The sequence below is a fragment of the Protopterus annectens genome, chromosome 8.part0, assembly GCF_019279795.1.
Source record: "Protopterus annectens isolate FY-2018-M chromosome 8.part0, PAN1.0, whole genome shotgun sequence".
Lineage (NCBI taxonomy): Eukaryota > Metazoa > Chordata > Ceratodontiformes > Protopteridae > Protopterus > Protopterus annectens.
In genome coordinates this window covers 504,352,439-504,379,389 of record NC_056741.1, presented here as the reverse complement: position 1 = coordinate 504,379,389, position 26,951 = coordinate 504,352,439, and the positions used below count along the sequence as shown (strand labels likewise).

The window sequence follows — 26,951 nt, the reverse complement described above, 5'->3', positions numbered from 1 at the left end:
TTGGTGTAAAAAAGGGCCAGAGATGAACTACAGGTAACCACAACTTGCACAAATGATTTATTTTATAAAAGAAACAATACAGAGAATTCAAAGGGCAGAGAATGCATTATTAATCAAACAAATAGCACAAAAACATATTATTAATCAAATGAAAGGCACAGAATGCATTTTTGATTAAACAAGATGTTCAGAATTATGTTGTTTGACAAAATTATCAGAAACGTTCATATGGGGTTCAGAGTTGACTCGGATTTGCATAACTAGCATGTGTAAAATAAACAAATATGATTAGAGAAAACGAGCACAAGAAAAGTATAATGAGTATGAAAAGAGGTTAAATGGGCATATCAAATAAAGGGCAAATTAAATATAAATAAAGCAAGGCAACTGCATGTTTTTTGGCAAATTATTGTATTTTGGCATGAACTACTATTTCACATTGACCAAAGCTATACAAAGCATAACTAAAGTTGTTCAAAGTATCTCAGAGTGTGTAAAGTGCTTGCAGTGTGTGCTTTAGTCCTATGCATTTATTCTGAAGAGTTTACTGTTTGCAAAGTGCAACTATTTCGTAAAGTGCAGTCAGAATGCAGCCATTTTGAAAATGTTCTTGTGCGGTGTGCATTTATTCACAGAGTGCCACCATTTCAGAATGTTTCTTACACTATACAGAGTTATTTAGCAAAGTACAGCCATTTTAGCAGAGTTCAGTGTGGTGTATACAGTTTATTCGCAAAGTGCAATCATTTTGAAATATTTCTTACAGTGATAAAAGGTTGTTTTGCAGTTTGCAGTGATTTCAAAAGGGTTCTTGTGCTAGGGAGACTTATTTTGCAAAGTTCAGTTGTTTAGAGGCTTGTTTTGCTATTGAACATAGTTATAAGTTCTGGCATGAATTTCTGGCATATATATATATATATATATATATATATATATATATATATATATATATGTGTGTGTGTGTGTGTGTGTGTGTGTGCATGTTCGTACATAATTGCAAAAGCCTTCACTACTGTGTGTTAATATGGCAGAGGCATTTTGCAGACCAAGTCCACTTGTATTTGATTATAATATTGCTGAGAATTGGAGAGTAATTGAGCAGAAATACAATATTTTCATACAAGCAGCTTTTTCTGACAAAGATGCACATAAACGGGCATTCATTTTGATTAACTTAGCAGGGTCAGAGGCCATTGAAAGAAAGCATTCATTTGTGTATACACCAACAGTATGTGCAGGAGAGTGGAAAAAACATCATATTGTTGTACTGGCTGAATCAAGAAAGGACCCCGACTGCTTGAAACATAAATTTAGAGAAATGTGCAGGCTCCAGACAAATGTTATATTACAGGGACACTTATTTTATACAAGAGACCAAAAGCCAGGAGAAACTTTTGCAGCTTATATTACTGACTTGCGAAACAAGGCTAAAACATGCAGGTTTGGTGATGTGAAAGATGAGTTGATAAAGGACAGACTTGTGTGTGGTATTAATAATGCTGCAGTGAGAAAGATTTTGCTTCGTGACAGTAATTTAACATTGTGCAAAGATACTGAGATTTGTCAAATCCACGAGCTCACAGAAAGGAACATAAGTATGCTTGCAAGTGATAAAAGCATTGGTGCAGCAAGCTCTAGAGTAAATGTAGACAGCATGCAACACATGGCTAGCAGGAATGGGCCTAAGCATGTAGCAGCTGCAGCCCCTGCAGATGTTCCTGGGAGATCCCGTAGCGTTCCAGCAAGTTCTATGACTAGCTCGGTAAAACAGACCTGCTCAGTGCAATACAAGGATTTGACAGCAAAACCCAAATCAAATTTTATTGTCAACTGTCATAATTGTGGACCCAGTCATACATCTAAAAGAGAAAAGTGCTTAGCATTTGGTGAGCAGTGCCACAAGTGTAAAAAAATGTAACCATTTTCAAATGTTTTGCAAGTCAAGCAAACCTCACTCAGTTATAAAGAAAGGTCACTTAACAGAGCAAGTTGATCATAAACAAAGCTGCAACTCTATTTCTGTATAGATGGTGTAGCAGTGGTTGGTGAAAAGATTAATGCAGTAGATTTGTTGGAAAGAATGAAGTGTTCTGTACTGTCCTAATCAACAGTAAACCCATGGAGCTCAAAGTAGAAACTGGTTCAAAGTGTAATGTTATATCAGCAGAAACATTTGCTAAGGTGAGCTACTTAATCTGACTAAATGTGCAAAACGTTTTGCTTATGGAGGTGAAGACATTCAAACCGAAGCCTCAGTAGTGCTTTCTTGCTATTCAGCTGAGGACAGTTACAGATTACAATTCTATGCAGTCCAAAGAAGTGTGCAGCCATTGTTGAGTCTCAGAGACAGTTTGAGAATGAGACTGCTTTCTTTTACCAAAAAAGTCCATCGTGTAAGCACGTCCTAGTTCCAGTTTCACCGATGTTATTTTTCAGAGTATGCTCATGTTTTCAATGACATGCTAGGCAAACTTACAGTTGTGTACTTCATGAAAGTAGACCTAGAGGGCAGTCTAGTGGTCAGACCAGTAAGGAGAGTTTTGATAGCTATGCAGAGCAAAGTCAAGGCCAGTTGGATAAAATAGTGCAACAAGGTGTAATGTCTACATTTACAGAACCAATTGAGTTGGTGTCTTCCATGGTATCTGCTATTAAAAAGAGCTCAGATGACATCAGAATATGCACTGACTCAAGAGACTTGAAAAAAGCATTAAAGAGACCTCATCATCCTATTCGTACAGTCGAGGAAGTCACAGCCATGATGCCAAATACCACTGTTTTTTTCTGTCCTGGATGCAAAGAGTTCATTTTGGCAAGTGATACTTCATTGTAAATCTTCACTACTGACTACATTCAGTACTCCACTTAGTAGATATAGATTTCTCAGGATTCCTTTTGGAATAAATTCTGCAAGTGAGGTCTTTCAGCGTGCAATGGAGCAAAATTTCTCAGGTTATCCATGTGCCATAATAGTTGCTGATTTATTAGTTAGAGGCAATGGTGAAGCAGAGCATGACAGAAACCTTAAGAAAGTTCTGGACAGAGCACATGAAGTGAACTTGAAGCTCAATCCTCTGAAGTGCAAATTCAGTCTACCCGACATTACATATATAGGGCATTTATTCACTAGCACTGGCTTATGACCTGACCCATCCAAGCAAGCAAGCAACCATTCTTGGGATGCCAGCTTCAGACAGTGATCAAGCCCTACAGCATTTACTTGGTATGGTTAACTATTTTGGCAAGTTTATACCTGACCTCAATGAGTTATCAGCACCTTTCAGAGAGCTGACATGCAAAAATGTTGCCTAGTCATGGCTGGAACAACACCAAGAAGCATTTGATGACCTCAAGCAGAAAATTGCCACCCCCACCTACATTAAGATACTATGATGTCAATAAACTAGTAATTTTTTCCCGTGATGCTTCAAAGTGTGGTCATGGTGTAGTTATTCTTCAAGAAGGCAGCCCAGTAGCCTGTGCATCTATAACTCTTACCCAAACTGAAATGTAGTATTCCCAAATTGAGAAAGAACTTTTGACAATTGTGTTTGCATGTTCAAAGTTCTATAATTATATTTATGGCTGAGCTTTTCAGACTGAGACTGATCATCAACCTCTAGTCACTATTTTAAAGAAGCCTATGCATACATCTCTAGCTAGATTATAAAGAATGGTGTTCAGATAGCAAAAGTACAATATTAAAATGGTCTACACAAAAGCAAACTTCTTTATTTGGCTTCTACCTTATCCAGATCGCCCAGAAATACAATGGAACAGCTTGATGCAGAGAATTTTGACTTCAGCGTCATGTAAGAGTGTAATTCTTCTATGACGAGACTTGATGAGCTGAGAGATCATAAAAAGCCTAACCCAGTATTGCAAAATCTCAACCACTTCATTGATGTCGGATGGCTGTCAAAGCAATCTTGTGTACTGCAAGAAGTGCAACCTTATTTTCCTAACCGAGATTAAATGTTGATGGAAGATGGTATTATTTTCAAAAGTTCTAAAGTTGTTATTCCTACTTCCTTACAACATGAATAAAACCAGATTTTACATCATGGCCACCCAAGTTCCGATTCGACCAAAAGAAGGCCGAGAGGACTAGTATTTTTAGCTTCTCTGTATAAAGACATTGATAAAGTACTTTCATCTTGTTTAGTATCCAATAGTACTAAACCACATTTGCAAAAAGAGTCACTTCAGCTAGGCCAAATTCCTGAACTATCTTGGTCATCAGTAGCCACTGACATATATGAGTGGACACTCAGCATTACTTGGTGTTGGTAGACTCTTGTTCGAACTAGCTTGAGATCGATTTGCTACCTAATCTAACGCCCACTACTGTTGCTACTAAGCTGAAACATTATTTCTCAATGGTAGTCCACATAAATTTATCGTTGACAACGGTACCCAGCTTACCAGTCAATTGTCTGAGAAATTTGCAAAAGAGTGGGACTTTGTTCATATTACTAACAGTCTGGAATACCCACAGTCAAATGGCCTGGCTGAGCATGCAGTACAGAGTTTAAAGCAATTGTCAGAGTGGTCAAAGGAGGACAATACCGATATCTTGTTGAATTTACTCAGTCTCAGAAATATACCCCGTAACAACATACTTGGCTCGACTGCTCAGAGACGTCTGTCTAGGCAAACCAGAAAATCCTTGCCTATCAGTTCCAGGTTGTTAGTGCCTAAAGCTAAAAACAACAGAGCAATCAAAGCCCAACTGTTCGGAAAGCTTTCTTTTCAGAAGTCCAGCTACACTAAAATGAGCAGATCTCTTCGCCCATTGAAAAAAGGAAAGACAATGAGGATACACACAGCGAAATCTTCAACTGGATTGGTCAAGTAACAGGTATATGTGCTAAGCCAAGATCCTACTTCATAGAATCAGGAGGTATAGATTACAGGAGGAACTTTAAACATCTCCTTCCCATGTCAGAATAGATATAGCAGCATCGTTTGTGTGATACAGACTCTAGATCTCAGAGATATCCAGACATTTTTCCTATTGAAGAACGTGTCTCATCACCTACTTCTATTCTTGATGATGTCTGAGATGTCCCCAAAGTTGAACATTCAGTAAAGACAGTCCTTTTTGCTAGACCTAGTTCCAATTTTTATGCCACACAATTTGGTTACATTTCCAGACCTAGTGTGAAATACACGGCAACCTGGGCATTATTTACTTTTGTATAATTGCATATCAAAGGATTGTTTCTGTACAATTGTATATCAATCAATGTCATTAATGCATGAGCTATTTCTCAAAGAGGGAGGATGTAGAACAGTGTGTGTGTGTTGTATCTTTAAGAAGAATTTCCAAGTGTGGCGCGTGCATATAAATAGCGAGCACATGCAGGCAGCAGTGCCATTTTGAGATAGCAACCAGAGTGTGAACATGTATGAGTGTGGTAGTCAGTCTGATTATAAGTTTATTTAAGTTTAAGTTACTAAGCCTCAACCTTGATGTGTTTGCATATAATAAAGCTGCTTGAACAGATCCCACAACTGTTTGTCTGTTTTATCCTGACCAGACGAGTGACACTACTGTTTTCCAGATGCTAAACATGACTTGAGTTTTATTGAAATCAGTTGTTAGGTCAGAGCACTAAAATTACTTACATATAAGCAGACAGTTAATTGCTTGCACTGACAGATCAGCTTATGAGAATGGTTGTCATCAAAAAGTTAAGTCATTTCCACACAGAAGTACTTTAGGTTCTGCAAATATTTTTCTGATAATAAACATAGAAAAGTGCAGGAGACAAGGAAACTTGCTTGACAGGCTCCTGTTATGTTTTTATTGTTCTTCACAAATGACCATCAGCCATACTCTTCAACATCTTTATGCCAGAAATCTGGAAAAGTCTAAAATAATGAGGGGACAAACCCCAAAAATAAGGATAGATTTTAAATATAGCTCTTAGAAAGTTGCTAGTTTAACAGTATTTGTGTTTGCATGCATTTTCTGAAGGATATAAAGTCTAAAGCATAAACGTATGTCATAATTTAGTGTCTTCAATCCTTGATGATTTGACAGAAAACCACAAACTTTATGAGGAACAGACCAAAAAATATGTGTCAAAAATCTAGACACTCTGTGAAAATCTGGACAGTTAAGCAGTATGCCTTCAGTTGCTACTAGAACCTTTCCAAAGGAACCACTTCTAATGAGTACTACGTACGTCACTCTGAGTTACTGCAACCCATGCACAGCAACAGTAAACAGCTTGGTATTGTTATTGAGGAGATTATTTCATGCACTAATATTTCGCTATGATTGCATCCATTAACATTCAGGAAATTATATGCAGTGGGGACGTGCAGGCATACAGTGATGGTTCTGTGGCAAATCAACCAGTGCTACCCCCCCCCCAATCTCCCTTAGTACAACAAAACCTCAGCATGTTATGAGCCTCAGCAAATGTCTGTTTTAATATTTAAGGGTGCATATAACGATTTTCCTTCTCCTTCTTTAGTTGCCATGCTTTCCAGATTGTTCTATACAAACTACATTGTTATTTCATCCTGTCTGTGAAGTTGATTTTCATTTATCCAGTTCCTCTATTGAAAGATTTAGCTATGTCAATGAAAATAACACCTGTTAATTGACAAGCATCCATCTTCCCATAAATATTAATTGCTATGTCTAGGAAGAAACAGAACATTTATAACTCTTGGGAAAGGTGTGCTATTGTATTACAATGAGACCATAGGAGTCATAATGATCCATCAGATGGTTAGACACAACATTGTTTATAAAATTTGTATACAGGAAGACAAAGAGATATTGACATATAGTACTTGTAATCATTCTAGTTCTAGGTTTTAATTGTCTTAATAATATGAATTAGTTAAATACCAAGAAGGGTAAAAACCTGTGTTGAATTGTGATAATGAACATCACAATGTGGTTTATCATACAAAAGGATCCCTGAAGTTGCAGGTTTACTTCAAATAATATGACCAGATAGAATTTAAAGTAGCTTGTTAACCCAGATAATGAGAAGTATCTAAAGATATTTTTAAGTGATGCACTGTTATTTTTATTATCTGCTATTCAACGAATGCTAATGCCACCTGCAGCTGGACTGGATGAGATGAAATGTAATCCATTGTTTATGACAAAGAAAAAGACAAAGGTGGTTAGTTATCCAGATTTTTGTTTACTCAAAATTGTAAAAGCTTTGCAAATCTGCCTTTAAAATGAGTTTTTTGTTTATATTACACAAAATACAGCAGCAAGGATAAATGGTTCGCTCAAATAAATAAAAGTCCAAATCCATATAAAAAGTGAACCAAAACAATGCAGAGGTATTCAGATAAAAATCAGGTTTAATAAAAATCATAAGCGCTTTCAAAGTTAATATAAAACTGCTTCTTCACAGGGTATAACTTACTAGAACAATCACTCCATATAAAATAATTGAAATACCATTTTATCCAATCACATAGCCTACTGCATTAGTTACCTAGCAACACCATAACATCATTAATTCACACTGCTCATACAAATCATCCAGCAAAAGGAACACCAACAAAGATAGACCAACTAAATCAGTTGATTGCAACATATCAAAGTTTTATATGTATATACTTAAATCTTTCATAATTACACAGAATAAAACTGTATACATTACAGAGGCATGTATATTATGTTGAACCATATAAAATAGTTCAAGAGGTTTCCTTAAACTCCACAAGGTTTTAATAACATCTAAAAAAACTGCATTGTAATATTTTAATATTTTATAAACATTTTATTTCTATTGAAATTGAAACATCCCTTATTTCCATAAACCCTAGCCATAGAATAGGCTTAATCGGTACTTTATCATTCAAGCTCTCTGAGCATTAGCCATCATTCTACTGATGCATCTTATCTCTGATGTGTTAGTTCAGTTTCCAGTGTCACCACCCCATTCATTCTGTTTAACTACCTCAACTACTAGAAATTTTAAATTCTGTGTTGTTCCATTTTGAACTATATGTTTGGTAGAGCATTTTTCTTATGAATGGGCTCCAGTTGTGCCATGATATTAGAAACCCAAAATACTTGGACAAATTAAGCTAAAAAAACAGAAATATTTACAGTCTGATTCTGCCTCTCAGTACATCTAGCAGAAACTCAAAATGTCTGGCGAGTAAAAAAATATCACTGCTATTAAAGCTCTGTCTAAGAACCCTTATGTTGAAGAGAATTTCCTTTAAAATAATTTTCTTATCTCATTTTATCATTAACAGTATGAGGCTAATTACTTTCACAATAATTGAATGCCAGGAAACCATTTGTTTCATAAAGGGTTTTCTCCCAGTCCTTTATTAATAACACACCTGATGTGATCTGCAACATTTAAAAAAAACGCGAGAGTTATAAAATATTAAAAAAATGATACTTATTTATCAGATGTTGGGCAACACATTGTTTATCAAATGTGCATTTGGTGGTATTGAATTTACATTGCAAATTTATGAGAAACAAAATTGTATTTTCCTTGTGAAAACCTAATTGTGTTATGGTCAAACAATGAGTTGTATTTCTGCAACCATGTGACATAGTTATACTGGATTAGTGAGTGAACTACTGCATGCTTGAGAGCTTTTGGGAGATGTATGACCAGACATCTCTTAAACTGAAGAACTAATGTTGCTAAAATCTTGTTAATAATTTTTTCCTATGGTAATTTTAACCTTTCTCTTTGGAGTTTTAAATTATGTTTTACACAGAGTAGAAAGCTGGTGGTTGTATCTTAGTTTCATTCTACCATCAGCCAGAGTCAGGGTTTTGATAACTTAAGTCACTGTAGTGGTGATGGAACTATTCCCTGATGAGTGTGATGACCTGTTGGAAGTTTCATTGCCTTTGAGCAGATCCCCTCCTCAAATCTGCTGTAGAAGATGTTTAGCCTATCCAGGAATCCTATGGTGTCCCCACATTTAGCTGATAGTGGTCTATGTTCTGTAATGGCTTTAATTCCCTGCCACATGCTCCTGGAGTCCCTTGTGTCAGTGAAGTGGAGCTGGACCTTCCTTCCATAGGCTTTTTCTTCAGATTTTCCCTAGCCACTCCTAGAGCTTCCTTGTCATGAGGCAGAATGCACACACACAAACTAGACTGTATTTAACAAATACAAAATACATAATACTCATAAACTTAACTGTCTCTCAGAAACACTAATAAACTATCCTTTAGATTATCAATGCTCCTTACATGTCTTTTGACACACTTCAAGTTCTAGAGAACAATGAATTTTTTATGGTACAGCGTTGTATATATTTTTCTTCCCCCTATTCTTCAACAACAATAACATCATACCTTACTTTTGGGTCTGACCTGCTGTAATTTCATTGATTTACCCCCAAACTATTATATTTCCTCCTCCTCCTCTGCCAAATCAATCTGCTCCTCTTTCTCTTCCCTCTTGACTTCTTGCATCACCTGTGAGACACATAGAGAACAGCAAAGAAATTGTGTGTGTGTGAGACAGAGAGAGGGAGAGATAGTTTATGGTAGGAATAAACTGGACATGTATCAGAATACATAAAGAAATAATTTGCTCTGGCAGTAATGCTACTTATAGATGATGAGAAAGAGGCATAAAAGCACTAAGATAGTGCGTAGTTTGAATAGCTCTGACATACCATTATAATCTATAAAAACCAACAGGAACGTAGTTCAGCCACCAAGTTTATTCGAAACAACTGCACAACAGGCTCACCAATAACCTAGGTTATTGGTGAGCCTGTTGTGCAGTTGTTTCGAATAAACTTGGTGGCTGAACTACGTTCCTGTTGGTTTTTATCATTTGACTTCGTTTTGTGATACCATTATAATCTATCTATGCAAAATAGTTGCAAGTGGCCAGTATTAGTGAAAAGATGAATAAATATAAATACATCCTAAATGCAATCTAATGTTTCTTGAAAGAACTATTTTACACATATGCACAAAGATACATTGAAGTATTACCAGTACACACACACACACACACACACACACACACACACACACACACACACACACACACACACACACACACATGTCAACAGTTAATACATATTTATTGTCTAATGCAATGCTGAGTCATCTGTCTCTTTCTTCCTGAAAAGTTCTTGTCTGCTGGTAAAGGCTGACCTTGGCAGCACCCTCCTGACACAATCCCCTCTTCTCCATGACATTATAATGCTGTAATCTTCAGAACAGTTTTCTAATAAAATATGTCTCTGTGAGTGAAGAACAATGCCAAGGATGATAAACAAAAAAAAAAAGAGAGAAACAAACTACAGAAAAGATGGGGATTTGCATTTTCATGGCTAAGAACGTTGAGATTGGCAGAATTTACATAGATGTTCAGTATGCCAGAATGTGACAGGACATGCTGTCATTCAGGAATGAAGTACTGCAGTAAATCTTGAATAGGAAAGAACAGGTGGCACCATGGCTGTGAACCACAAAAGAGGTGGTTAATTGCTTTTCTAAATTTATCAAAATAAATGTTTTTTCCTGAGAAGAGCTATTGGAATCCTTATGTGTCATACACAGAATACTGAATAATGAAAACTGAATATAAAAAACAGTGCTTGGATTGGCCATTTTATTTTAACCTTTTAAATGGTTGCAATGATACAGTCCACCTAAAGAAGCATACAAAATTATACATATGCCTCAGCAGGCTTCCCTATAGCTGGTCGAGGTAAAATTTCTCAGTCTTTATTTGCCCACAGGAAAGAACTTAGAAAAGTCAGAACTTCTCTTGCTGTTTTTTATTGGAACTCCTTGCTGGTATGATTTCTAAGTCTGGGCTGGCAATGATTCACCTCTTTTAGGAGATTCCTCCTTTCTTTGAGTTGGCACAACTATGGAATTGGTATATATAGCTTTTTTTTTGGGGGGGGGGGCTTTTGCCTCACGCTGGGAGTGCATGGGGGCTTGTCCTCCTTGCCAAAATGCTCAAAGTTTAATTTTTTTCTCCTTCTGTGTTTCAGGCAGAATTTTTTGGTACTTTGGATTCTCTGTTTTCTGGAAGTTGACAATGAAATTAGCATGTTATCTTATGTTTTTCATTATCTTTGTCTGCTTTCAATACAGTGCTTATTACATTTTAATTTATATTAAATTTGTATACAGAGCACACTGCCAGATATTTATATTTTTCTGTGAAACTTCAAAGTTATTAACAAATACTTGATGTCAAATTCTCTTTACTGGATCACATTTTCAGAAGGCAAGTACTAAAATATATATTAAAAAGTAGTTTCAGTCAAAGTGTTTCACATTAATGCAGTTTAATAAATAACAGCTTTCACACATTTCAGTGAATTCAGTATTTAAAGGAACACAATAAATGAAATTCCAGTTACATGTGTTAAACTATAGGACTAATATGACTTAGTTTCTTACCATTACTTTGATTTATAGTAGTTTCATATCATTACTTTGATTTATAGATAACACACACATATATATATATATATATATATATATATATATATATATATATATATATATATCAGAGAGAGAAGAAAAGCAAAACAGATTCCAGGTACAAATAATAAAGTAAGCATGAAAAGAAATGCAGGTTGTGAGGAATGAGCTTAACAAGTCACTTTCACAAAAATCCCACATTTTAATAATCATACAGTCCAGACTCAGAATTAAGCAGAAACATGGGCATGCCACATCCCTTAGAATTTTTCTTCCAGATGCTTGTGTATCCCTAGACATAACTGTTCATTAGTATATCCATCTCTTCACCACCACTTCATATAGCTGAACTACCCAGTGTGTGTGTGTGTGTGTGTGTGTGTGTGTGTGTGTGTGTGTGTGTGTGTGTGTGTGTGTGTGTGTGTGTGTGTGTGTGTGTGTGTGTGTGTGCGTGCGTGTGTGGTTGCAGTGTACTCTGTCAAATGCATGCCTTGTTGGCATAGTGCACTGCTTTCATTTTCAATCAAACATACCACCTGCTGTCAACAGGAGATGTTGAGCATCAGTTCACTGAGCTTTGTTTTTTTGGTATGTGAGCTGTGAGTGCATGCAGGTAAATATTTTTTTGTTTGTTAGGGTTAGCGTAAAGGTAAGGTAAGTGAATAGATTAAGTCCTGCCTGTGTGCGAATGTTTTTGAGTGTATGTATGAGACTTCTTCTGAGCTAAGTTTACAGTTAGGGCTAGGAAGGTGATAGGTTTAGCATTCTATTTGTTTAAGTGTAGCTGTGACTATCTTGTGTAGTGATACTGTTTGGAAAAAGGCTTTTGGCAATGTAATGTGTAGGACTGGGGTTATGTTTAGCTCACAAGTAAAGTGTTATAGGTGGGACAAAGACCCAAACCATGTCACAACCACTAACCCTAACAATGGCCCTGCTCCTAACCCAACCCTACCTGTTATGTTACTAAAAAATTCCATTACTTAGACAAATTATGTCTTTTTTTGCTGTTAGTTACTATTATTTATTATTTTTTTTATCAGTTGACTGAATTGAGAAGAAAATAAATAATTTGTTTTCCTTTTCCAATCAGTTTACTTTTGGATGTTTTTTGATGTGCAGAAATCAAAGTAATAACAACTGCATTGCATTGCAGTGCACTGCCATCACTGTTTGTATTATATAACATATCAATTACAGCAGTATAACTGCCTCAAATAGTATAATAAGCATTTCAATGTTAAGGCATAAAGTTAGGGTCAAATGTGAGGCATGCCTTTTAAAATGTCATTTTCAAACTGAAATAGTTAATTAATGAGAACTTTACTTACCAGCATTTTTGAGTTTTTTGTTTTGTAACACAGACAGAACCACTAGTATGTTCCCAAAGATGTCCACGGTAATTGTGAAAATCATCACACTGGCCAATAATATTGTTAAGCCTTTTGAGATCTCATAAGCTGGAAAAGCAGTGTGATTACCATCAATGGGTCTGCTGCCATCAGTGCTAGTATTAATAACTAATATAGTCATGGAAATATTTAAAATAGTATCCCTAAAATATAAAAAGGCAGGACCTCTTTTTTGTTAGAACATGTTTGCAATATGGGCTGGATCACACTAAGACACTTACAAATTTTGTATTTTATTATATTTACCTGAATATCAAATAAATTAAAGATTATCAACGTCAATTTCTAAATTAGCTATTAAGTAAACAAATAAGTAGACAATGCACACAGTTTTCCTAATATCTATTTAAGTTACTGAAAAAAGAGTTACATTTTCTTTTTTATTGAAGCACTAGCTCACAAAGGGTATATTTCTTCAGTCTTTCCTCATATATCTGGCAAAAGATTAGCCTGCTTGATCACTTTCAGAACCCATCTAGTCGTCTGATGTGTTTCAAGTTTGCTGTGCCTTTTAAATAATCACTGATGCTCCTCCTTTACAGCTGTTACAGTTGGAAACACAAACGTCTAAATCCCACACAGAAAAGCATAAATAGATTCTAATTATCTCAGTTATATCATGGCTCATTGCATTTCTAGTATTGCAAATTTGCAACACCATTACTTCCTGCTTTAATTTCAGAACACTTTTTCTCTGTTTTGTGCTCTGTCTTGAAAGATTTCAAATAGAAGATATGACATTACTGAATAAAAAAAACACTATCAGTTGAACAGGCTGTACATCATTTTGTCAGTCGCACTTCATGCAATTTACATTTGTGTGAAAGTGCCATTTCACACAATGAAAAAACAAACGCCACAATGTTGAACCTTACAACAGTGAATGCAGCACAGCATTCGCTGTTGTAAGGTTTGACATTGTGATGCAGATTGCACTATAGTGGGGATCGGGAAATGTACCCTTTCCCTCACTATAGTGCGATCTCGAAGTTTGTATATTTAAGTAGCAGGGGGTGTGGAGGGTGCAGGGGGGCTTGCCCCCCTGAAAACATATTTTTTGCTGTGCACGTCACAGTAATACTGTTCCTGGAAGAGTGGTGAATGTTTAAATTATGTCGAATGGGACCATTCACCACTTCGGAGTTCTACTTTATTTGTGTTCAACATTATAAATTTTGCACTTTTGTTTTGAATTAGTAGCAATTCGCCATTTTTTAGTTCAATAAAATAATAGTAAACCATTGAATATATGTTTGGAAAAACTGAGAATTTTTAATTGAAGTGCTGAAACAAGTTATCATGGGAGGAAGATGGCTGCAAGGTGTACGTGTATTACAGCAGTAGTTCTTCAAGTTTGATTTTGGTTGAAGGTATGTTGGACCAGATGATGCTAAAGAGAGTCATTGTACAAGAATGACAGCTTTCATGAAGTTTATTTCTAGGGGGAATATACTGTCCTGTACAAAGAAATGGGTTTATTATGAGGGACATGACTGTTTTTAGAGGTGAGGGAGGGTAATCGTTTTGTAGATATCTATATTACACTTACCAAGAAGGTAAAATAAACATGTATCAGAAATGTTAGAAATCTTTATGAAGTTTCAAATGAATCTGGGTTACAATTTCACACAAGTCAGGTGGTGGTACTTAAGTCAGGAAGTGGAATTTGTGAAACAGAAGGTCTACTACGATGAGATGGGAGTGATAAATATTCAGGGCTATAGTATATGGAATAGTGGATGCAATTTACCAGATAAATGGATAAAATGAATGGTAAGGAAAGTAGGACAACAAGAAAAATTAAATACATTAAAAGAGAATGTAGTGTTTGTTACAGGTTTTTCACTACCACTCGATGTATTTGATACAACTAGTAAGAATAAATAAAAAAAAATAATAATAAGATACTGCAGGAGTTCAGGAAAACATGAATCAAGTTCACGTGGATAGCAAAGAGAAGAAGAATTTATAGGATCGGAATGCAAGCATCTAGGAAAGAATGATGGTTTACATTCACAGATATTGAAAGATATTCTGCAGCCATTAACTTAGCACAGAGACTCAGTATTTGTAAATAAAACAATGATAGATGGGTCAAGTGAAAAGCAGGAGAAATTGGGGATCAGCAGAGATGTACTCAATGGTGCAGAAAAAGCTACTAATAAGGTAGCATGTCAATTCTTAGGAAGACAACAGTTGCTGGGGGGGGGCGAGGTTTGTAAAAAATAACACTAGAAGGAAGACAATTGAGTTTGAGAAGAAAATGTAGCTGTGGTCAGGTTGGACTGATGAAAATGACAGATATAAGAAAGACTGTGGAAGGGGAGTCTTTGTTGTTTAAATAATTTGAATTAATAGTGGGTGAATTTGCAAGAGAAGGGATAATTGGATTTTCTGTGGGGGTTTAATAAGGAACATTAAACTGTGCTTAACAGGAGTACCTGTGCTTAACAGGAGTACCTTATACTAAGGGACCGAATGGTAGGTAAGCTGGAGAGGGAAGTGATAGTTGTGACTGTGGGCAGAAACAGAAGATAGAAAGGATATTCAATATATTTCTGGAAACCCATAATAAAAGAAGAAATGGATCAGTTTCAGGAAGAAAGTAATTAAGATATGAAATTATATGATTTGGGGGAAGAAGCTTAGGAATTACCTAAACATGTTCTATCTACAGTCTAGTAGGATTTGCAAATATGATGCAAGCAGCAGTGATGGTGAAAAAGAAGGACATAAGAGGATTACTGGAGATGTGAGCAGAGACAGGCAGCTCAACCTTGTTTGTAGTTGGAGTAAAAAAAATGAGCAGAGAGAGGGGCAGATCAATTTTTTTATGTGGTTGAAGTACAGGAATGTCCATAATGTGTGGTGTAATGCTGTTGAGAGTTGGAAAGAAGAACAGATTATTTTGTTTATGTGTTAGAGAGAGGGTAGCTAAAATGTACAAATAGGAAGAGAATATAGAAAAATCTGATTATAGTGTTAGGAGACAAATCTTGAATAGCTCAGTACTGGAAAGATAGTGCATAATAAATATTGGGAATTAAAGAAATGAATTGGGCAGCAAAGATATAGTTATGGTTTTAGAAGGCAACTTGAGAAAGATGACAAGCAAAGGGAAGTTTGATACAAGACGTGAAAGAAATGAACATGACTGGCCAAAATGCAACAACAGTTTTGGAACAGTGTACAGACTGTTTAAGAATTTTCATATTGTGTTGTGTTTCTTGTTGTGTAAAGAGGCCTAAGAAGTGAGAGGGTAAGGGAAGGATGAGAACTGTGCATGTATATTGCCAGGCACTATAAAGTCCTACTGCTGACAGAGTGAGGTACTGTTTGATGCAAAATTTACTATAAAAGCAGGAAAAAGTTATAAATAAAGAGAAACAAAACTATATCAGCTCACAGAAACTTCTGTAACAGATCTTTTAAATATCTTTTTCTATTTACTTCAGATTCAGAAAATAAGATCACAACCACTTATGCACCAATAAATAATGGATCATGCGTAATTCGTAAACCTTTTGTCAAAAGAATAAGTAAGAACATAATGGTGAATAATGTTGACCATGGTTATGCCCTAGTTCCCTAGTAAAGTCATAAAATTATTAATAGATAAAATGATGGATAAATCTCTATGGCTCAACAGATCTTGTTGAATTCTTGCCAGACCTGTTGTAGAAACAGTTAGGTTGGCTCTGTAATACAGAGTGGGTGAGCCCTGGTTATAACCTAGAAAAGTGTTGTCTGATTAAGGAACCCAACACTGCAGGAGCCAGGTAAGAGGGGTATGCTCACCTCTCCATTGGGGAGGAATGAGTGCTGGTGCTTGGGAACCACACATAGCGATGTAGATTCTCTAGTGATGCTAAGGGAATCACCCATCATCTTTGAAGGAGGAGGAGGACAGCTCTGTAGCTGGAAATCACTCTTGTGGAAGTCAGAGATGACCTCCATGGCCAGTCCATTGCCCCTTCCTTGTGATCTGGTTGAATGTAATTGGTCGGTAGGATATAATGAAATATAACTGAACCTCCATTGATGGCAGCCTAAATGATGACCTCTTCTGGCTGATCCTTGCCCTGATGATGGAGAGCAAAAGGTCCAGTTTGGTTGGGAAAAGATTGATAATCAGCTAGCTAGCGTGGAAAAAATGGCAATAAAAATAAAAAAGAACTAGCAGGATTAGTTTTGCATAACATAGAATTTAGTACACTATTTACAAATGTCAGCATATTTTTATTTAAATAAAAGCATGATGTCATTCCTCAGAAATAAATAAAACTGATCACATGCTAGAGTGCGGCAAATGTCACAGGTGAATAAACAAATTGCAGTACTATCATTTGTAAATTAATTCCAATATTGTAATTGTGGTCAGGACTTAGAAGCTTATGGTTGCCACCTTTTCATATGCACCAAATGGGACATTTTTGTAGGAAAATGCAACTGTGCAGGACAAATCATACCCCTGTCCAGTGCAAAGGACAGAATTTCACATTTTTACCAAAACTAAAGCCTGTTCTTGTAGCATTTGAGTAGCTTATGTTGTTTGATATAACATTTAGGGGTCTCAGATAAATATATATTTTTTATGTAGGTATTAAAGAAAACTTAGGAAATATGTTGTGTCCTAAAATCTCATGGCAATTGTCACTTGTTAGTTTTTCTTTTTCATAGAATACAACCACCCACATTGGGATTGAACTGCACAGAGGGACAGGCAAAAACCCTAAGCTTAAGTGCTTAGTAGCTGGTACTGAAACTGTAGCAAATTGTTTGCTAAAATGCCCTTTTCACTTCTGCCCTTCAGTGTCTGCTTCTTCCAGTGTTGGGGCTGCTGACTGAATCCCATTCACCTGGATTGCAATAAGAGTTCCAGCCCTCTATGCCACAGTCTGGTGTTTTTTTTTTCCTTTCAAAATGTTGGATACTGCTCACTGTCAAGCAGTCAATGATTGACATCTGAAACAATCTATTCCTTTCCCTGCTAATGGATCTCTTTAACTGTTTTTCTTTCACTCTCTCCCTGTATCTTTCTCATTTTCATTACTTTAATGGAAAAATAACAGCAGCACGGAACATTTATTTTTGCACTTTCTTCCTACACATACGTTTAATTGTTTTCAATATGTGCAGCACTCTGTAGTAAGTGTACATACGCTGCAGTTTGTTTTGTCAATTTGTGTACTACTCTGTAATTATTTGAGTGTAGATATGCTACAGTTTGTGTTGTCTGTGTGTGCAGCATTCTGTAGTAGTATAGAGAGTAAGTGTGTGCAGCACTCTGTAGTAGTAGTTTGGGTGCACAAACGCTGTAGTTTGTTTTCTCATTCTCTGCACCAGTTTGTAGCTGTCTGAGTCTTGTTATGATGCAGTTTGTGTTGCCTGTGGGCACAGCACTCTGCAGTAGTAGTGCAAATGAGTGTGTGAAGTACTTGGTAGCAATAGTGTGAGTGAGTGTGTGCAGTACTCATTAGTAGTAATGTGAGTGAGTGTGTGTGCCGTACTCAATAGTAGTAGTGTGAGTGAGTGTGGGTAGTACTCAGTAGCTGTAGTGTGAATGAGTATGTGCAGTACTCGGTAGTAGTAATGTGAGTGAATGTGTGCAGTACGTAGTATTAGTAGTGTGAGTATATATATGCTGCAGTTTGTGTTTTGTGCCTATATGGTGGAGTTTGTGTTGTCTGCCCTTACATCAGTACTGTGAGCCTGTGTGAGATGCAGTCTTTTCATATGTTAAAAGGCCACTCACATGTTAGAGTACACTTTCCTTGTTTAGCAATATGTTTATTTCAAAATGAAAAAAAGAAAAATGCTATTTTTAGTGAGACAGATAACCTTAGCTGCTACAACAAAGAGCCATTGATCTGATGCACTCATGGTTTGCTAATCCAAGCATCTAAAAATGTAAATTTTTTTCAACTCAGATATCCTGTCTTGCCTGGAATGGTTATATCATTCTTGAAACGTCTGCGATTTTAATGTCCTAGAAGAGATTTTACCATCTCACAGGATTTTTATCTCAGTGACTGTGTATACTGTGTTGCATTACTTACTGATCTACTGCTTAAAAATCTAAACTGTTCCCAGTACCTTGATGTCCCTTTCAGTGGTACATGAGGGCAAAAAATGAAAATATAGAAGAAGCCAAAATACCTCAGAATTTCTGTTTAAGAACTGTATTACAGTTCTTAAACAGAACTATTTTATGATTTTTTTCTTCCCATACAAACGCATTAGGTAATAATACTGCTCAATCCTAACAATAAAAAATTGCAATGCTACCTGCCACTCTACCTTCAGCTGCTGGAGTATCTCAACTAAATTGTGGTTCTGACATTCCTCCTCGGTACAACTAGCATTTCACTCCTTAATGTAGGAGGGGCCTTTCCCTTGCTATCTTCTCTGATCTTGCTGTCCTAGTTTTAATTACAGTAGGCAGCACAAATTTAACTTTAACTTCAGTTTTTATCCAGATAAGCATATTTCATTATATCTTACACATATCATCTGCATCAAAGCTGTTCTCTCAAAGAAAATCTCCTTTACTTGCTAGAATACAGTTCCCTGCCGCCTAGCATTTCCATAAAATAAGCTTATTTCCTGAACCCTGCTCCTAATACATCCCCAGCACCTGCCATTGCTCTTTGCTCCTTCTTTCCACAGACTGTCTATATATTGTAAAGAAAAATCTAAGGATTCTCCTCATTTGTAATCTCAAAGTGAATGCACTACCCACTCATTCTTGCTTCCCCAAATCATTTCAAGATTTCTTCTGGAAGTTGTATCATCTTGTCCAAGTGATTTGCATAAGCTTGTACTCAACTATTGTTAACTATCCCCCCCCACTCTTTTTACTACACAAAGTTCAATCATTGCCCTTGTTACTTTTCTCTTTTCCTCTACTCTGTCCCTGCAACTTTTTTTTTCTTTTTTTATCATGCAATTCCTTCACTTGCTTGTTGTAATCTGTCTTCTTTCATAATATTTATTAAAAAAAATCCTGATGTCTGTTTTAATCACCCTGTTCCAGTATCATCTTCTTCATTTACAGCTCCAAATTTATTTGGCCTTTTTATCCCACTCTCACCTCTCAACTGTTCAGATTTTCACAGAATGTTAAGATTTCTGCTTCATTTTTTTGGCCTTTAACTCATAAAATTGTGGTTTTCTGGCAAGTCATTGCCAAATCATTGAGGACCAAAGTCAGAAAATAATGACAGACATTTGAAATTCAGATTTCATACCCATCAGAAATTAATGTTATTGCAAAACCTGTTATTCTATCAACTTTCTAAGTTGTAAGAGGAATATTTAAACATTGCCTCTATGTTGGGGCTTTCGCCCAATAGTTATGGCTTTGTCCAGGAAGGGTGGCCTAATGGTTAAGGTGTTTGCCTTACAAACACAAGGTGCAGGGTTTGAGTCTCATGAGGGATAATTGGCTAGGCTTAAAATGGCTCACAAGGGCAGTTAGCTTAGTACTAATCTATGAACCTATTGCTCTGAAAGGTCGAGAACTATGATCCCACTCTGCTGAATGAGGGTTGTGTTGCATTAGATAATGGGCAAACTTTACATTAAACTCTGACTGTCGAATGAATGTTCTCTGGCAAGGTGTTAATGTAGAGGTAATGGCCTCTGAAAAATGAATCTGCTTCTTTACAGCACCATATTAAGCTGCCATGAAGCTCGCACATTTGAAATGCAAACGACCACCATTTTTTATACTAGCCAAGCAGCCATTGTCTGTTTAGTGAAAATAAAATTAAAATAAAAACTAATAAAAAATGCCAGTGTGTGTGGCTGTGTGCATGTGTGCATGTGTGCATGTGTGTGTGTGTGTGTGTGTGTGTGTGTGTGTGTGTGTGTGTGTGTGTGTGTGTGTGTGTGTATGTGCTCGTGTGAGTATGTGTGTGTATGTGTGCACATGAACATATGTACTTGGGCTGTAATGAGTTGCAGTGTGAAAATCCGACAACAGTGGTCTAGGATACATTATCATGACTATTACATGTGTATTCATTCATTCATTCATTCATTTGATCACATTCAGGCATCTTAGATGTATAATTCACCGGGGATCACTTCTGTGACTGTGCTAGACAGGAGCACAGGAAAATAACTTTCTTGGGTGGCAAAAGCCAGGGATCTTTATTGGCTAGGCTTATATTGGCCCCAGGGCTGATAGCCTAGTACCTGCCTATGAACCTATAAACCTATAAAATCAGTAATATATCCAAAACTGCTGGGTATATACGTTCCTGCTAGCGTATGCCTGCAAGAGCATAAATGTCAGTAATACTGAAAGAGACAGATAGTGTTGAATGCAACAGGCAGTCCTTCTGCACCAATTTTTTAAACGTTAAGATTTAGGTAACTCTTAATGTGTAGTCATTACTAACTTAAGTGGAAAGTCAACTGAATGCAAAACCAAGGACAGTAAAGGGTGGGTTTGGCGACAGGGATGAAGAGTGGTAATATTTTATTTTTTTGTTTTGTTAATATCCATCTGTTCAGGATAAGACTTTTGTAGTTGTGTTCATACACAACAAAGTGGCGTGTGTGTGTGTGTGTGTGTGTGTGTGTGTGTGTGTGTGTGTGTGTGTGTGTGTGTGTGTGTGTGTGTGTGTGTGTGTGTGTAGGTGTGAGGGTTGTACTATGTGCATCTAACAAAGAACAAAATATTTATTATTATAGGTATTACTTATATTTTAATTAACTTATTTTATCATTGTCAAGTATATGTATTTAGTTGGCATCTTTGTATGTACAGGTTTGCACTGAGTAGATCTATATGCAAATGACAGCAATAAATAGAAGCTATTAGTTAATCCTTTATTCATTCATTCATTTAATAAGAGTCAAGACATCTAAGATGTACAGAGTCAATGAAGTGACTGTTATTGATTGGCAAGTAGGCAGTCCCTGCATGAACATGACTGATCCCTGTAGTCATTTACTTACAGTTAATTAGTTATTGATCTGGCTTGGCAGGGCTAGTGTGCATGTTTGAGTAAATCAAGCTGAAACATACTGCACACTTCATAATGCAAAATGTAATATAAAAGCAGGAAAGTTATAGAGAGAAACTGTGATTATTATTATTATTATTATTATTATTATTATTATTATTATTATTATTATTATTACTAGTAATAGTATCATCATTGTCAAGATCATGGTAACCAGACATCCGATGAGTAAAAAGTCAGTGATATTGCTGTAATCAGTAGACACAGAGGTAGTCTGAGAATGAAAAGGACTGACTTCAGCTCTTGTTTTATCACAGTTATATAGATATTGACCTGCCATATAACATCTCCAACTGCACTCCATTTATCCCATGTGATTTCATTGTTTCCTGCAGACAATCATGGCTTGAATTCATAAGGTGTGACTGATATTTCTTCTGGCTGAGTGAAACAAAAACAGCACAATGTTTATTCTGAGAAATCCACTTAATATTCCATATACTTTTCAGATATGTGGTAATTTGATATGCACTATCTGCAGGTTTATGAAGCCATTTCAGTGTTCTCTTTTAGCCATGTTAAGTGTATGATTATCATGCATGCTCTTATGAAGCAAGAACCAGAAATAATCCTTTTCTTTTTCAGTGGTGTTTGAGAAAATAACAGTGAACACAACTGCATGGGAAAAAGAAACATAACAAAAGAAATAGAATTCTTTGTTGAGGGTATAATATTAGCATTACTCTAATCTTGAGACAAGACCTCCAAAGTATGCCTTGTTTACATCTATGTATGCATTTGTGTGTGTATGTGTACATCTATGTACAAGTCAGAAGTGACAAACTTCATGACATCCATGCAGACAACAACTGAAAGTTTGACTGCTGAATCCTACACTAAGGCACTGTATGAGCACATCCACTCGTACATGAATCATGCCATCCCAAATAGCACCAAGATGCTCTCCTCCAACAAAAGGAAGCCAATCTGGTGGTCCCCTTCCATAAGCAAACTGTCCAACAAAAGGAAGAAACTGTTGCAGAAAAAAGGAAAATCCCAGGGTGCAAAAAAAATCCCTTACTAGCCTCAGTGAGAAGCTGAGATCCCTCATAAAATTCTCCAAATCTAGTTACAAAAATAAAATTGTCAATGATTCCAAAGACAACCACAAGGAATTCTATAGCTATGTCAAGAATCTAAATGGCAATGTTCAGATCTTCTCTGAGCTACAACAGAATGGCATTAAAATATACTGATCCCAAGGATATTGCCAATATCTGGTAGATCAATTCATTGCCAACTTCTCCCCCTAAAGGGCCCATCTCATTACCAAAAGTTTGACAAATTCCAGTAATAACGGCCACACAGATAAAAATAGCATCCATGGGACCAAATGACATCCAGGGCTGTGTACTACATGAACTACAAAATTAACTGGCACCTCACCTAAGTGTTATATTTAGCCATTGCCTTACTCCAGGCTTCGTGCCCACTGAGTGGTGCACACCTACAGTTATCCCACTCCACAAGGGGTGATCCACCTTGGATTCTGGGAACTACTGCCCCTTCAGTCTGATGAGCCTGATCTGCAAGGCCATGGAATGTATTATCATGGAACTTATAAACAAAGACATTGGCACCCTTCAAACACTGGACCCCACCCAGTTTGGGTTCGTGAAGGGCCAATCTTGTCTCCTGAACCTGAGTGACTTCTTCAAATCAGTCTTCAGAGCTGTGGATGAGGGTAAGGCAGCCCAAACAGCCTATCTGGCCCTTGCCAAGGCCTTCAACACCACCCCCCACTCTGGAATCATAGATAAACTTACTAAGCTGGGCATTAATCCCTATGTCACTTGATGGGTTGCCAACTGGCTTACTGACAGAACCCACACTGTAAAAGTAGCCGACTCCAAATCCAGCTCCAGACAATTGACAAGAGGAGTACCTCAGGGTTCAGTCCTGGGATCAATCTTGTTTGGCATGTACTTTTCTGAAGTACAGGCCAACACTAAGGGACTCTGTCTAACAAAGTTTGCAGATGACTGCAAACTGGGAGCCATTATTGAATTCCCAAATGATATGGATATTCTACAACATGGCCTTACAGAAACAGATGCTTGGTGCCAGAGCCATGGGCTCAAGCTCAATGCCAAGAAATGTATAGTTATCCCCTTCGGGAAAAAAACATGTACCTGTGAATTACCACATAATGGGTCTAATGAGGGATGAGTACAGTGGGACAATGACCTCCTTTTTTCTGGATGAAAAGCCCTTAGTGATGAGGTGTGCCACATAGAAGGATTTCCTGACTGTTGTGGTGATGTGGTATACTCTGTCGCATATCGTCTACTCAGAGGGAATCTCTGCTTAACATACAAGGCCATGTCAAACCCAGAGCTGTTGGACATGCTACACTTCAAGAAATCCCAATCCCTCAGAGCCACATGCTCCAGGGATCTAAACCTTGTCATCACAATGGACAAAACATGTTGGAGGGATAAGTTCCTGACCCAGAGACTCCCCAGACTCTGGAATAGACTGCCCATACATGTCAAGCAGAGTACACTAAACACCAAAAGTGTGATAAGAGACTTAGGGACACAGGTGGACAGTGGTCTCACCTTCGATAACCACATCACCACAACAGTCAGGAAATCCTTCTATGTGGCGCACCTCATCACTATGGGCTTTTCATCCAGAAAAAAGGAGGTCATTGTCCCACTGTACTCATCCTTTATTAGACCCATTATAGAAAACAATGCCCTGTTTGGTATGTACCTCTCAAGACATCTGCAACAACTGGAAAGGCTGCAGAAATACCTCTCTAAAAGAATCACAGGCCTAAGCAGATGCCCTATGCTGACTGTCTAAAAAAACTCCACCTATACTCTGTCGCATATCGTCTACTCAGAGGGAATCTCTGCTTAACATACAAGGCCATGTCAAACCCAGAGCTGTTGGACATGCTACACTTAAAGAAATCCCAATCCCTCAGAGCCACATGCTCCAGGGATCTAAACCTTGTCATTACAATGGACAAAACATGTTAGAGGGATAGGTTACTGACCCAGAGACTCACCAGACTCTGGAATAGACTGCCCATACATGTTAAGCAGAGTACCTCTTTGGCCGTCTTCAAAAGAAACCTTGACAATTGGATGGGAGATAGGAAATTCACCCTGGGGATCACATCAGTCACCCTGCTAGACAGGGGTCCAGGGAAGTAAATATTGTGGGAAGAAATAGCCAGGGAATTATTATGGCTAGGATTATATAGGCCCTAGGGCCGATAGCCTAGTACCAACATATGAACCTATGAACATATGTTTATGTATGTCTGCCTGTCTATGTTTTTGAATGTTTGTGTTTTTCTGAGTATATGTGTGTGGTATATCTGTATGGTTGTAATTCTGAATGTGTGTATTAGTGTGCATCTAAACATTAAATACATATCTTACATTTTGATGTAAAATACTTCCTCCAGAAAAAAATAAATATACTAAAGGAAGTTTGATTTGGTTTACATCAAAAATGCACCTTTCACCCATTTAGTGCAAAAACTCTGGACAAAGCTAAAAATAATGGGGGGACGGCCAAAGGCCCAGAAATAGGGATATATTTTAAATATTGCTTTTAAAAAGTTACTAGAACAACAGGTTATGTATTAGCATGCATTTTCTGAAAGTTATGAAGTGTAACATTCAAATATCTGTCATTATTTAGTGACTTCAGTCATTAATTATTTACCCGAAAACAACTTTTAACTTTTAAGATGTGACCAAAATCATGAGGTGAAAATCTGGACAGTTGAGAGGTACTATAAAAAATATAAACAAAAAAAATTGTATGTAGCATTAATAAGAAAAAATAACAGCTACTAAATAATTTTACAGTTAGCCCATTCTCTAACCATGAGAAGGCCCTCTAGGGATTGTGTAATTGTATAATTGTGGAAATAAGGGTCTATATTACAACATCAAACTCACAGGAGTCTGAACATTGTAATATTGAACAAAAATGTTCAAAACACGGAAATAGTGAAGCCACTGAACACCAGGGAAAAGAATCAGTGGGACATTTTTGCGGCTTTATTATTTCCTCCACTGTGGTGCAATCTTGGAGTTGGTATATTTAAGTAGGGGGTGTGTGGGAAGCGAAGCCCCCCCACATGTGTTTATGTTTAAAGAGTACTTGTTTTTTTTCTTGTACCAGAACAGCTGTTCTGTGTTTTCATACTTTTTGGGTTTCAAACTTAACAGCTCGATATTACATCATTCGAACTCCTGTGAGTTCAATGATGTAATATAGACCCTGGAAATAATACTCTTATATGAGTGTAGTGGCCCAATGCCACACCACATAAACATTTTAATTCAATTTATAGATATATGTAGCAATAAGCCTCAATTGCACAAAAATTTTGTAACTTGATGTCAGATTGTTTTTTTTTTCGCACTGTTCATTGTCATATTTATGTACATACTACCCAAAGGATGGAATTAAAGCCATTATTTTAAAGTATGTACAGTTAAGATTAGAGTAGCAAACAACCCCCCCCCCAAAAAAAATGAATAGGTAGTAAAAAAAGAAAACTTAGTAACACAAAATCCACCAAGGCAAGCTCAGAAATAAGATACAGCAGCTCTTCAGTGTAAAAAACTTTATTCGCTTTCATCTACCATAGACTTCATCAGAAGAAATATACTACTCAAATAGCAATCCATTTAAATAGTAACTACCTCCATTAATAGTGCATTGTTAATTAAAAAAACATTATCCAATTAAGTGAATACTTAACTATTTCTGCACTTTTAAGCTTTTGTCTTTTAAAAAACCTGTGATATTGATAAAATCATTTAATCCAGGTAACATGTCAGCCTCTATTTTTAGTTGCCATATTGTCTCTCTCTGTTCAACTTTATTTCTATAATCCCCCCCCTCTAAGACCATTCGGCACCTGTTCAAAGACAGCAAATACACATTTCTTATTGTCTTTACATGTTAATTTATGGTTATATAGGGCATTGTTGGTACTTTTTGTCTTATTGAATGAAGATGTTCTTTAACTCGTTTCTGCAAACTTCTCAAAGATATCCCTATATAAAAGAGTAAAACTCTAAACATACT

The 26,951-nt window shown here is 36.7% G+C and overlaps 1 protein-coding gene across 1 annotated transcript in view; it reads right to left on the bottom strand.

Moving 5' to 3' along the window:
- The window catches only part of LOC122808282 (melatonin receptor type 1C-like), a 132,458-nt gene that overhangs the window by 32,774 nt on the left and 72,733 nt on the right, over window positions 1-26,951 (bottom strand). The window contains exons 4-5 of the mRNA XM_044079245.1: window positions 13,068-13,092; window positions 12,766-12,954 (exon numbers count right to left, since the gene is read on the bottom strand). Of these exons, the coding sequence (XP_043935180.1) occupies window positions 12,766-12,954; window positions 13,068-13,092 (214 nt within the window). The remainder of the gene's footprint in view (window positions 1-12,765; window positions 12,955-13,067; window positions 13,093-26,951) is intronic.